Source organism: Eptesicus fuscus, chromosome 3 (genome assembly GCF_027574615.1).
Source record: "Eptesicus fuscus isolate TK198812 chromosome 3, DD_ASM_mEF_20220401, whole genome shotgun sequence".
NCBI lineage: Eukaryota > Metazoa > Chordata > Mammalia > Chiroptera > Vespertilionidae > Eptesicus > Eptesicus fuscus.
The window spans coordinates 66957693-66972228 of NC_072475.1; the positions used below are offsets into that span (position 1 = coordinate 66957693).

General features: G+C 42.2%; 1 protein-coding gene across 9 annotated transcripts in view; it reads right to left on the minus strand.

Annotated features, from left to right (window-relative positions):
- SLC35A5 (solute carrier family 35 member A5) overlaps window positions 1-14536 on the minus strand; it is a 28654-nt gene that overhangs the window by 13389 nt on the left and 729 nt on the right. For 2 of the 9 annotated variants that reach the window (XM_054713987.1, XM_054713986.1), the window contains exons 2-6: window positions 14382-14522; window positions 12716-12864; window positions 7032-7130; window positions 5564-5697; window positions 1105-1172 (exon numbers count right to left, since the gene is read on the minus strand). In XM_054713987.1, the coding sequence (XP_054569962.1) occupies window positions 1105-1172; window positions 5564-5697; window positions 7032-7130; window positions 12716-12864; window positions 14382-14392 (461 nt within the window). In that variant the 5' untranslated portion in view covers window positions 14393-14522. Of the gene's footprint in view, window positions 1-1104; window positions 1173-5563; window positions 5698-7031; window positions 7131-12715; window positions 12865-14118; window positions 14523-14536 lie in introns of those variants that run through there. The other 7 variants (XM_054713981.1, XM_054713980.1, XM_054713982.1 and 4 more) reach the window with 7 other exon arrangements.

Below are 14536 nucleotides of genomic sequence, written 5' to 3' on the forward strand. Positions count from 1 at the left end.
AGCCTATTTAGTTGAAAATGTTTTAATTTTACCCAAAGGTCTTCCTGGAGATAGGAAAGACTGGTGATAGAAATTTGAAGTTTAAAAATCTATCATTTGTATTAATTTGATTTCTCATGCAAATACTCTGCCAGTTAGAACTTAAATCATGTACTCATCTCAAGTAGTTTAACAAAGAATTTGTTAATCTTTATCATCTCCAAACAACAAATAACAAACGTATATTAATTTTAAGAACTTCTTGGTTCCCTAGTACTGTAATATAGATTCTGCAAACAAAACAAAACAAAACAAAACAAACAAAAACATCTCGGGAATTATTTGTTGAAAATCTGGCACTAAAAATTAAAATACTCATGACCCCATCAATTATCTTTTTTTTTTGAGATGCTAAGAAAAAAAACATTTGAAACATGGAATCACAGAGGATTCAGACAGGCTAGCAGTGGAGCTGTTTTCTAGGTGGGTTAAGCAACTTGCCAACACACAGAGCCAATCCTATATCATAAAAGCCTAGTATGCAAATTGTTCGACCAGGAGTTCGACCACTCGCTGATATGCGCTGACCACCAGGGGGTGGAGCGGAACATGGTGGGTGTCGGCGATGCAGCGCTGGCAGCGGGCGGCAATGGAGGCACTGCCGGTCCTGATGAGAGCGGGACCACAGTGGGATGGAGGAGCAGGTGAGCAGGCGGCACCAGGCCAAGGCGGGTGTGAGTGGGGGCCGATTGCCCCACAGACTGCCCTGCAGAGGGCGACCGGCAGTGGGGAGGTGGGGGGTGGGAGGTGGCCCTGACTGACTGCCCTGCAGGCAGGATGGTGGAACAGGTGAGGGGGCAGCGCCAGGCAGCGACTGGGTGCCAGGCAGGGCTGTGAGGCTGGGGGTGCAAGCTGGGGCTGCAAGCCTGGGATGTGAGTTGGGGCCCAATCCCCACGGGCCACCCCGAGGTACCCCACCTGTGCACGAATTCGTGCACCAGGCCTCTAGTTAAGAATAAAATCCTGGCCTTGGGAACCGGAGGGTTCAGTGCTCTGGGTATATCACCTGAAACAAGGCAGTGCCGTTTTAAAATACCACATATGCTTTCACAACAAGTTACTTACTTCAATACTATCCTGAATAGAAGAGCCGTTGTTATAATGCTAAAATTTGAGAAGATAACAGCCATGGCCTAGAAAGAAAGAAGATATAGAGTTACAATCCAAATAAAGTACTAACCTCAGAAATCTCCCAGCTCGGTGGCTCACCTGACAAGAAAAGCTTTTTGGTCAAAAACTAGAGGGGTTATTAGGGCAGCTATTTCACTACAGGATTAAATTCCATTTTTATTGCTTGTTAAATTTATGCAGATATGATCAAATTATTGTACACGCTTTCAAAATGTGTTGAAATTCAGAAAATGCCTGTGTAAATAATCTGTATGTGCAGATTTAGAAATACTTATAAATTCTAAAGGTTTGGGTCTGAAATAACAGTTACCATGCTTCTAAAGCATACTTTTTAAAGTTCTCAGAATGCTTTATAGACTTTCAATACTGTTTCTATGGATAGAGAAAAGACAGAATATGTTAGGCCCATTTATACATTAAGTTAATTGGGATGAGATTTTTAAGCATCATACCTGTTGTAGAAACTGAATCCATTTTCTTGGTTAAACTACAATGACCCAATACCAATGATTTACTACCAAACTCATATCTAATGGTCATTTGGATTTATTCACATTGTTTTAAAAACTTAGAAATGTGTTAGCCAAATTTCATAAAGGTCTCTTTTTGTAAATTCAGCCACATTTCACATGAGACTATTAATCTGAACATGTATACATTTTGGCCAAGAAAGTATGAAATTTCATCACTGCCCCTCATAATTGGACCTGACAATATTAATAATATTAAAAAACAAATCCTACTGATTTAGTTCACCCTGACTTCCTCCTTGTTGTCACTTTAAAATGATCAAACTCCAGCATATCAATAATCTTTTATAACAAGCTAATATGAAGCTGAATTAAAGAAATAAGAGTAAATCCAATAACAATTAACAAAAATTTCAAGAATACAACATTGTTGTTTTTCTATTGAATTTTTATGGGACTATTTTGTTTTCTCAGTGTCCTCCTCTGTAGACAAATGCTTGTGAACCGCTAGTTAAGAGGAGATGAAGAAAGTGGCTGGTAAGAGTGGGGAAGTGGTGGCTCTGATCAGTCACAATACCGGCAGTGCAAATGCACTAACCAAGCATCCTGGCTGGCCTGATGAATTCTGAAAACTCCTTCTATGCAATAGTACAGAATAAACAAATCGCAAGAACTCTTTGCTCCCAAACTTCAATTCATCTCTAATTCTTTCCAATTAGACTTGGGCACAGCAATGCACAGAATATCCCATGTGATTTATTTTGTAACATTTGTGGTTTTACACAATCAGGAAGGAAGAGCAAAGCAGTAACTTGGAAGAAAAAAACAGGAAATTATAATCTTACTTTGGTACTGGGGATGCAGGGAATGGATATGAATTTAAGAACCTAATCTATTGGATACAAATAAAATACAACAAATATATACTTACTAGAGGCCCGATGCACAAAATTCGTGCACGGGGGGGGGGGGTTGTCCCTCAGCCCAGCTTGCACCCTCTCCAATCTGGGACCTCTCGAGGGATGTCCGACTGCAGTCGGACATCCCTCTCACAATCCAGGACTGCTGGCTTCCAACTGCTCGCCTGCCTGCCTTCCTGATTGCCCCTAACCGCTTCTGCCTGCCAGCCTGATCACCCCTAACCACTCCGCTGCCAGACTGATTGATGCCTAACTGCTCCCCTGCCAGCCTGTTTGCCCCCAACTTCCCTCCTCTGCCAGCCTGGTCACCCCTAACTGCCCTCCCCTGCAGGGTTGATTGCCTCCAACTGCCCTCCCTTGCAGGCCTGGGGCCTCCCAACTGCCCTCCCCTGCTGGCCATCTTGTGGTGGCCATCTTTTGTCCACATGGGGGAAGGATCTTTGACCACATGGGGGCAGCCATATTGTGTGTTGGAGTGATGGTCAATCTGCATATTACCCTTTTATTAGATAGGATAGAGGCCTGGTGCACAGGTGAGGGTCAGCTGGTTTGCCCTGAAGGGTGTCCTGGATCAGGGTGGGGGTTCCCTTGGGGCGTGGGGCGGCCTGAGTGAGGGGCCTGTGGTGGTTTGCAGGTCAGCCATGCCCCCTGGTGACCCAAGCGGAGGCCTTGGTATCTGGAATTTATTTACCTTCTACAATTGAAACTTTGTAGCTGGAGCGGAGCCAAGCCTTCTGCTCGCTCTGTGGATGCAGCCATTTCTGTTGGGACTTATGTATCTTCTATAATTGAAACTTTGTAGCCTTAAGCGGAGGCCTGGGCTGGCTAGGGCTGCAGAAGCTTAGCTTCCTCCATTGCCGGGGGCAACCCTTGCCTCCCGATCTTTCCAGCTCAGTGGCTGCCGCCATTTCTGTTTGGATTTGTTTACCTTCTATAATTAAAACTTTGTAGCCTTGAGTGGAGGCCTAGGCCGGCAAGGGCAGGCGGAAAGCATGTCTTCCTCTGTTGCCGGGGAAACCCAAGCCTCCCTCCTGCTCTCTGTGGCTGCAGCCATCTTGGTTGGGTTTATTTGCATATTTGCTCCTGATTGGCTGGTGGGCGTGGCTTATGGGTGTAGCGAAGGCATGGTCAATTTGCATATTACTCTTTTATTAGGTAGGATTGAATGTGAATAATTATGTCTTTGGGTACAGGAATTCTCAGATCTGAGAAAGTGGAAGCACGAATTTAGGAGAGGACACAATTTAGATGAAATGGACACTTAGTAATAATAACAATATGGATCACAGAGCTGAAAAGAACTTCAGGTGATCACCCAGCACAGGTGGTGTGATAATATTATTCTCTTTTACAGGTGGGCAACTGACTCTTAGAGCAGTTGGGGCTTGCCTAGTTACATAGCTTCTAAATTGTACAAAAGAATCAAACTCCTGTTTTCTACTACTGTGTTCTATTGATCCCTCTTTTTCATGCCACTCACAAACTAATTTGGCTATATTTAAGAGACTTCACATAGAAGACTAGAACCAATAAAAATACTATTTATGATAGAAATCCCCGAACTTATTCTTTACAACTTGTAACACATTTTGGCAACAATGGCAACAGAAATCTTCATTTTATAAAACATTAGGAGAACACACACACACACGACCCAAACTGAGTAATAGGTAAGAGCAGGAGGCCAAATTTTAAGTTTGATTATTAATGGTTCTGTAAATTGGCCTGGAGAATGCCTATAGAGATAAGAAATATTCCTAGTATTATCAGTTATAGATAGTTTAGAGTCAAGTTTAGAGTCAAGTTTTATTATCAGTTTAGAGTCAAGAGGATACAATCTCTACCCTTAAAGTACTTGTTGGTTAAAAGAGAGGACTAACAAAAATAAAATCATACCAAAAATATATCTATGTATATATAAAAGCCAAAGCGACCATTATGACAGAATGACCAGTTGCTATGATGCGCACTGACCACCAGGGGGCAGACGCTCAACACAGGAGCTGCCCCCTGGTGGTCAGTGCACTCCACAGCAAACCTTCCACGGTCCCTCCCCTGGCTGGTCCCTCCCTCTGGCTAAGGCTCCGGGCACTGGAGAATCTGGGTCTAGGAAGCCTGTAGTAGGAGAGCAACCCCGATGCTGATCATGACAGAGTAGCAGCTCCGTGGGGGCAGAAGGGGCAAGGCAGCTGCCTAACTGCAAAGACGTAAAGTAAGCACCACTGCCATCTTACCTCTGCCACCACATGTGTGGGTGCTCACCCTTCTGCCCTGTCAGCCACTTCTAGCTCTGCCTTGTGCCTTTTCAAGCTTGGGGGCGGAGCCTCGAGAAAAGGTGTGGCTGACGTAGGATAGAAGACCTGTCTGTCTGTCAGCAACTCCACCCCAGGGAGAGTGAGGATGCCTGGGAGTGGGCAGCAAAGTAGAGCTGTAATTCCATTTCAGAGAGTAGCTGGTGTTCAGGCTGTTTTGGGGCACTCTGTCTGTGATCTTTGCTTGCCGCTACCTCAACATATCTACACAACTAGATCGGGGCCTGCCGGCCAACCTCCCATGGTTGAATTCATGCACTGGGCCTCTAGTATAAACTACATTAATGCAGGTGTAAGAAAGAGCAGAGTACTGAATGTATACTTTCCTAAGTTAAGTCTCTGTGGAGGACCTGGATGCTGAGATTAATTTTAGAGGCTGGTGTTCATGGGCTGGCTCAGAAAACAGGCAGATTGGTTAAGGTTACACAAAGAGAGATGGATCTAGTTTCACTGGCCAGGGAGCAACTCTTGACTAGTCATGGCAGTTTAATACAGCAAACTTTAACAAGTGATAGCATCTGGCAAGCAGATTGGTAAGTCAATACTCAGATGATTCTGGTCAAACCTCTGGAAGGCCAGGGAGGGCAATGAGAAACTAACAATGCCACGGGAAATGATTTTTAAAAAATTAGCCCTGAAATTCATTTCTCTGTGTTTTCCCAATGCTATTTTCTTTGTCATGTTTACTTACAGGTTGAAGATAGGAAAGGATATAGAAGACAATCAAATTATCCAGGAAATAAAGAAAGGCTGGAATGGACCACTTCATGAAATTAAAGAACTCCCTCCAGGAAGCACATTTCAAGTTTCTACTCTGATGATTTTCTAAAGAAAGAAATAGAGCAATAAATAAATGAGCTTGAGGAGAATGTCCATTATTTTTATAGACAGTAAATTGTATTTGCTTTTTAACAAAATTCTTTAAAAGAGGCTTTATGAACTTGCTTTCATAAATGACTAGTATCCTTATTAAATCAAAGACAATATAGAATTTCATTGCATGCTGTCTTTCTGCACCCCACCACTGTGTATCATCACTGACAATTAGGAACACTTTAGGATTAACTTGAAATATAAGTATCTGTTAACTTGAAATATAAGTATCACTTAAGGCAACTGAGGATACTCTTGTGTTTCTCATAGTACTCTGAGAGCATAAAACCAAGAGATCAACAAATTAAAAGAAAAAAAAAATCAAGCTTTCAGGCTGGTATACTGGTATTCCCCACCCTATTCCCTATTTCCCTAAAAATGGGGGATCAGGAAAGGGAGTTTTTAGGTGAAAAATTATATCTAGGGAAGTAGAAAAAATTAACTTTTACTAATCCTAGTATGAGTTATTGTCCCATTTCTAGATTTTCAAAAACTTTGGATGGTACTGTAACAGAAAGAATATAAAATAAAAAGAAAATTTAAGTTTAAGCTCTGTAAATAATGCATTTCATGAGATTAAGAAATATATTCCACTAACTGGAAACTGCACAGACTGAAATCCTTGAGTGTGACAAGTCATCTTCTTGTACAAGCCCTTTAATAAATTCTGTTTACCTCATATGGGAAGGCAGATCAAAGTAATAAAGAGAGCAAAGGCTCATTAATTGGGAAGTGCATGTGAAGAATAAACACATATTAAAGAGCCACAAAAAGCTAGATACTTCCAATTTGAGTAAGAATTAATGTCCTTATTTGATAGTTGATGAAACTGGAGTTCAGAAAAGTTAAAATAATCTGTCCTAAAAACAGTCTCCCTGACTCCAATGCACTATACTACCTTTGCTGATGGAAAAGGGGATGTCTTTGTAATGTGCTACATACTAAGTCAGACAAGAGTAATTTTAAAAAATCCTGAATTCGAATAATAACTAACTCACTGTATGACCCACTACAAGAACAAGCTACAAGGGAAAGCAACGGACAGGACAGTAGAAAACGTGGGTTGGAATCCTGGCTCTGCCCTCCTACCCATAACTGCGTAAGACTTTTCTCTGAGCCCATTTCTTCACCTGAATAACACAGATAACCATAATTATGTTTGTATTTTAGCATCCTCATATATGAATTTAATGGGCTAAATGATATAAAATGTTCCTGCCTGCCACTTCTAAAATTTTTTGATTCTGTGATTTTTAACATGTATATAGTATTGCTTCGAGACTCACCTTTCTTTATAACCCAGAACGACACAAGCACACAGAAAACCAGCTTCACTAGTTCTGAGCACACATTCACAGTAGTTGGAAGATAATCATATTTGTTCTCTGAAATATTAACAGAAATGTTTTTTAGTTATCAATTTTGTTTTATACAATGCTTATATACAGCTAATAATTTAGAGTTGTTTTTTAAAAGCTGAATTGTAATGCTGGTTATATTAAACTTCATCCAATTGGTTTTGCTCTTTTGGTTTTTTTTTCTTTTAAATATATATTTCTTTATTTCAGAGAGGAAGGGAGAGGGAGAGATAGAAAGAAACATCGATGAGAGAGAATCATTGATCGGCTGCCTCCTGCATGTCCCCCACGGGGGATCGAGCCCACAACCCTGGCATGTGCCCTTGGCTGGAACCGAACCCGGAACCCCTCAGTCCACAGGCCAATGCTCTATCCACTGAGCAAAACCGGCTAGGGCGGTTTTTTAATCAATTCACCTACTGTTTTATCTATCCCTACCCTGTTCAGCATTTTATTATCCTTGAATATGATAAATATGCCTCTCATGTTTTCATCCAAGTTGCTGATAAATATGTTGAGGTTAGGGCTATGGGCAATAAAAGCTTTGTGGCATGGCATTAGAGACTGCCTTCTAAAACTGACTCTTGATTAATACTTGGGGCCTTACTCCTCAAACAGTTATGACTTTACCTGGCTGAATTATTACTCAGCTCATGGTGTCAAGAGTGTTCCTCTCTGTTTCATAAAATGGCACACAAAGGTAATATTTGTTTGGCACTCTGGGACAAACGGTACATTGAGTAAAAGAAGGAAGCTATTTGAAGCAAGAGGCAACTGCTCCAGGGCTCTGGCTACTCTAGGGTTGAGAGAAAATGCTCTGACACAGTCAAGAACCCACTGATGAGTTGGGAAGCTATGTCCTAATTTACAAGTCAATCTAATTAGGAAATGACGTTTGGTTAGCATGCCTTAGTCTTAGCTGTTACCACTGTCTTTTCCAAATGCTTACAAACAACTTGCTCTGTAATTTTGCCAAGGACAAACATAAATGTTATTAGGTTCTCTTTTGAGGTATGCATTTTGCCCCCTTTTGAAAACATTTCCTTGTTTCCCTTGGTCATCACATTAAAAACCCAAACTGGCCAAGTACAGAGGAAAAACGCCAACTTGACATTCTCTCCAGAACACGCTTCTTCCTTTTCCCTGTGGTTTCCCCTGACCTTCTCAACCTAAGCATAATGAATTTCTTATTCATCTCTGATCCTGTACCACTACCTACAAACCTCTATAACAGTCCTTACCACACTGTATTGTTGTTACTTTTTGTGTATGTCTCACCTTTAGAACGTAAACTCCTCATGAGGAAGGGACCATGCTAGTCATCTTCATGTATCTGGCAGTTAATGGTGTTTTGCACTTAGTGGGCACTTAATAAATGTTACCTAAATTTAGTTATTTGCATGTTAAACTTTCCATCATTTGAAGCCTAGTTAAAAGATATCCTCTTCCCTTTTCTGAGCTCAAAGCTAGACTGAAATCACACTCTATTTTCCTCCAATACTTTGCATTGATCTCTCTCATGATACACACCAGCAAACATGCACAAACAAGAATGGGGTTGGGAGGGAGGTTTCAGAACACAACTCTTAAACCTATTCTTCAATTCATTCTTGTTCTTATTTTCTTACTAGAGGCCCGGTGCTTGAAAATTCATGCACTGGAGGGGGTGTCCCTCAGCCGGCCTGCCCCCTCTCACAGTCTGGGAGCCCTCAGGGGCGGGAGGTGACCCGGCGATCGGGGGGGGGGCGACGCCCCCATCACACCTCTGCTGCTGCCACTGCTGGCAGTGCAAGCCTCAGCCAGCCCTGGTTACCTGTGCCTCGGGCCAGCCCTGGGCAGCTGGGCAGCCGCCATCTGAGGCTTGCCTGCACCTCAGGCTGGCCCTGGGCGGCAGGGGGAATGAGGGGACTGGGGGACTCTGGAGGCAGGCATGCAGAGTGGCCGGTCCCGCCTGCCGCCCCAACGGGGCTGAGGGGACTGGGCACCGCCATCTTGTGGCTGTGGGTGTCGCCATCTTTGAGGGCGTGGCAGTCAATTACCATATTCCCTCCTTATTGGTTGTGGGTGCCACCATATTTGAGGGTGTGACAGTCAATTAGCATATTCCTTCCTTATTGGCTGTGGGTGCCACCATCTTTGTTACAGCATGAGGGTCAATTAGCATATTCCCTCTTTATGAGATAGGATAGATATCATGGTTGATTCCAAACTGTGTCTCAGCATCATGTGGACCTTCCTCCACTCACCTTCTGCCCACACTCACATATCTTATCTACATTATATCCATACTTACTGGTGTCCCTTTAGTTGCCCCAAAAAGGGGCTCTGGCCCCACTATTCACCCATTCTCCCCTTTAAAATCTCCTCTAATCTTCAGAGATTTTCCTCCAATAAGTAAGTACTCTGGCTTCAGTATCTCCTTTATCTTTCTATTAACTGGTTTCCTCCCCATGGCTAAAATTTGCTCAAAACTCTCATCCAAAACAAACAAACAAACAAACACACTGTATAAGATCATACCACTTCAACTATTATACATTCTCCTTCTCAACCTAAAACTGTCAATATTCATTATTTCCATTTGCCTACTTTCCAATCAGGTCTTGTCCCCGAGCAATCTTGTTTCTGATCCCACCACTGTACTCAACCTACCTACTCCTGAGATTACTAATTATCTTCTAATTAGAGTCCCGGTGCACAAAATTCGTGCACGGGTAGGGTCCCTAGGCCTAGCTGACAATCAGGGCTGATCGGGGTCTTCTTGCTGCTGGCTGGGGCCTTCCTTCCCCAGCTGCCAGCTGCCTGCTGGGCCTTCCTTCATTCCACACTGCCCACTGGTGGTCAGCGCACATCAGAGCGAGTGATCGAACTCACAGTCTCCTGGTCGAACTCCCAAGGGGACACTTTGCATATTAGCCTTTTACATATACTACACACACACACACACACACACACACACACACACACACTGAGTGGCCAGATTATTATGATTTCTGAATGCATAATAATCTGGCCACTCTGTGTATATCCTATATAATAAAAGGCTAATATGCAAATTGTCCCCTCGACCAGGAGTTCGACCAGCATGCACGAATTCATGCACCGGGCCTCTAATACATACATATATACATATATATATATATATATATATATATATATACACACACACATATATACATATATACCGTATTTTCTGGCGTATAAGACAACTTTTTAACCCAGGAAAATCTTCTCAAAAGTCGGGGGTCTTATACGCTGGAAAATATGGTACACACACACACACACACACACACACACACACACTGAGTGGCCAGATTATTATGCGTTCAGAGATCATAATAATCTTGCCACTCAGTATATATATATATATTACTAATTCCAAAGGGCATGTTTTAATCCTTATCTTAGTATGATGTTGAAATTCCCTGTCTTCAAACTTGCTTCTTTCCTTCTATGACTCATGTGCATTTAGTTCTCATTAACAATTCCTCCTTAACATCCTTCTGAGTGTCTGCAGGATGGTTAAATGTTGGCATTCCTTGGAGTTCTGTCCTTGGCTTTGTTTCCTCATCTTGCATGTTACCCTGAAGAAGCCCTTTGCTTCTAGGGTTTTAAATGTCAATTTAATATTAATGTCTCCAAATCTGTACTCTGGAACATTTAATGTTCACTAAACATACGCAGATGAATAACTACCTTGTATTTAATTCATTAATTTCCATTTCCTTCACAAGTGTGATGTGCTAGATACTGCAGGATATTGCAATGAGCAAGTATACAGCTAATGGCCTTATGGAAGGTACAAAGCTAAAACTTTGTAATCTCTCTGAACTCTGCCCAACCTGTTCTTCCTCCTAATAGTCTTCATCTCAGCTGAGAATATCACTAATCCACTTAGAACTTCCAAGAGAAAACTTTGAGCTATCCAGTATTTCATCTCCTTTAGTCTCCACATTCAATATATTCTCCAAGTCCTGTCTTGTCTATGTTTAAAATATTTCTTGAATTTATCTTCTCTTTTCTGTTTCTACTTCCAAAGCCTTGGTTAGTCTCCATCACCTGTAGCTCGATTTTCAATAACCACCTAACTACGCTTCCAGTCTCTTCCCCTTTCGTCCATCCTCCATCCAGTTATAATAATAGTCTTTTTCATTTTCCCCTTCGGTTTATAATACTCTAAGTACTCATTATTCCCCAGACTCTAAGGTCTAGAGCAGTGGTTGGCAAACTCATTAGTCAACAGAGCCAAATATCAACAGTACAATGATTGAAATTTCTTTTGAGAGACAAATTTTTTAAGTTGAAACTTCTTCTAATGTCACTTCTTCAAGTTAGACTCGTCCAGGCCATGGTATTTTGTGGAAGAGCCACACTCAAGGGGCCAAAGAACCGCATGTGGCTCGCGAGCCGCAGTTTGCCAACCACGGGACTAGAGAATAAAGTCCCAGATCCTTAGCATGGCATATGAAGTCCTTAACTATCTGATCATTGCTTCTCTCTTTGGCAAAGCATTCCTTTCCTCTCTCCTCTAAGCCCTTAAACTTTTTGTTCAGTAATTTTGAACTACATGTTTCTCACAATCAATCCTACTTTTAAACGTATCTGTTCATTTTTACAGGCTGTTTTGAATACTCCTGACCACCTTGTGTTCTTGTGGATCAACTGTCACCTTATCAAGGAAGCGTTCCTTTATCTCTTTGCACTCCACATCATTGTCTCCCAGATAGAATATACCACTTTCTACTCTAAACAATTTCTTCATCTTTGGTATAGAACTGCATTTATTATATTGTATTTTCATAATGTATTTACATGTATGTCTCTCCTAATAAACTGTTCATGAGAACTAGATCTATGTCTTATGTACTTTGTTTTTTAAAATTTATTATATATATATATATATATGTATTTTATTGTTGATAGTATTACAGATGTCCCCCTCCTCTCAGCCCCTATCCAGTTCACCACCACCCTACTGCCTGTGTCCATGGGCTATGCAAACAAGTACTTAAGTTCTCTGCACTTTGAACCCTGCTTATACTTAGCCTAGAGCCTGGCAGATAAATGCTAACTGAAATAGAGACTTAAGACACATCAGACTTCTCAAGCAGACCACTAAAGGTCATGGTGTCATAAACTTATGTGTCCTCAGAACATAGTGAAAGGTTCTCAATATAGTTTTGTGGAATTAAAGTAAGTTTAAATACAAATTCTTACATTAAAAAATAGATTTCTTGAACACATATTTATCAAAGCTAATAATCTGTATTGTTACATTGATGCAGTAATTAAGATGGTACATCAAAAATGCCAAGTGACCGAACAAATATATCCTCATTTGCTACAGGCCCAGATGTACTGGTTGATTAAAGCAATGTTATGATATGTTCTGTAAAGGGTTGGATCCTGTACTTGACTGACCCAAACTTCATTAAGCATAAAAAATGTTTCTTGCTAAAGAATTAAAGGTTAAAAAATCAATTTAAACATCCTTCATCATTCACATGAAGCTGCATACTTGAAAGGGTATTATCCCCATTTTACCCACAAGACAACAGAAGAATGTGTAATTAGATATAAGTGCTCCATACATATTACAAGTCTTAACTTACCTTCATTGGCTGAATATTTTACCAATAGGATGCGACTTGAGCTTAAAGCAATAAATATGGTCCCTAACAAGAATGTATACATTGTTGACAAGGAGCATAACATGGGATGACCACAGCACTTGCTTTCCATTTCACTGTTTTCTAATTGCCTTAAAAAGAAGAATAAATTCATGAGCAACCCAACTGGCAGATTAAGGATAATGCACATACTATTGAAGAGTGACGAACAGAAATTTTCATGGGTAACCCTGCTGGCTATGGCTATTATCAAAACGAAGAAAGTTGAAGTGTACAAGAGAAACTATGGAGAAAGCAAATGAAAACAATAAAAATTTGATCGAGGGGTAACTCTAGAGACAGAAAAGGCAAGAACCACATTAGAAGTGCTGCCAAAGGTAGCAAGCGAGTAATTGCCACTTGGGGACTGCAGAATTCTACAGAAAAGCAATTATTTAACTTTCATTTTTATGAGCAACTATGCTCTAGAAGATGAGAATTTCAGATTTGTATTTCTCTCCTCTGTTGCAGCTCTTCCTTAGGAGGAGGAAAAAAGAGCTTGCTTGGAAAGATTTCATTACACTACTGTTAACTTATACTGAACTCATTATGGAAGTAAGAAGGAACTTAGAAATCAATGCCTCTACGGCCCTCCTTTTTTTAAGGGCAGAAATAGAATACTGCTACAATTATAAGAAATATTAATCATGCTGTTTAACTGAGATGGGTCTGTTCTGATTAGAGAAACACATTCTAGCCTGGCTGAGAGTTGTGCTCCCTGGGACATGGGAGCTAACATCGGAATGCAGTTCATCCTCCTTTTCCAAGATCTGCCTATCATTATGGGAAGATTTACAACCTCTTGGCTGAAACAATCTAGTCCCCAACGCACCCGCCCTTTGCAACCCCAGCCCTATTGCCTGTAGAGTGTAACCATAATACCTTGCCCACTTTCCCATGCCTGTAATGCTCACTTTCCCACGTAATCTTTGCCCTTCTGCCCAATATAAGCAGCTGGCTTATGGGGAGGGGCAGAGCAGATTTTTGTGGAAGACCTGTTACTCTCCCATACTGCCAGCGTTATTAGAAAAAAAAACAAAAAACGCCCATATATGATTCAATCCTCTCTCTGCTTAAGTGGCTCACGTAGTGACAGGCAGCCCGGACCCCTTGGTTATCTGGTTACACTTTCACATGTTGAGGACACTATAAACGCCAGGCCGGGTACTTGGACGAAGCCTCCCCGTGTAGGGATGGCGCACTGGGGGATTGGTGAGCTATGGGTTTGAAACGCCACCAGTGACAGCTCGACTGGGCCATGTCCAGAGGCCAGACAGACACCTCTCCCACTAGAGGACAGCAGATTTTTCTGCCAGGCCGGGGGGGGGGAAAACCTCTCGTCACACCTGCGCAGTAGGGCTCTCTTCGGCCGCGCCCACCCCTCATCCGCACGCGCACTGCTTGGCCTGGTCACCTCAGTTCCTCCCACGAAGAGCTTCCAGGGGAAGAGCTCACATCCTAAAGCTGAATCAGCTCAGCAGCAGCAGCTTTTAGGATCCATATGCGGGGAACCTATGGGAGGGAAAGGAAGGCGAAAAAGCCCCTACCCCAGAACCTCCTATTACGAAACAAAAAGCACAATAAGGACCCGACGGGCAGAGAGCCGGACCTGGCGCCCATTGCGCAGGCGCGCTCAGTGTTACGCTTCCGGAGGGCGGGGAGAAGCGACCTGATTCCGCCCCTGCGCGGCCTTTCTCGCGTCACGTGTCCCGAGAGTCCTGCGTCACGTGAGGCCTCGGCGGAGGCGGAGCTACGGCGAGAGAG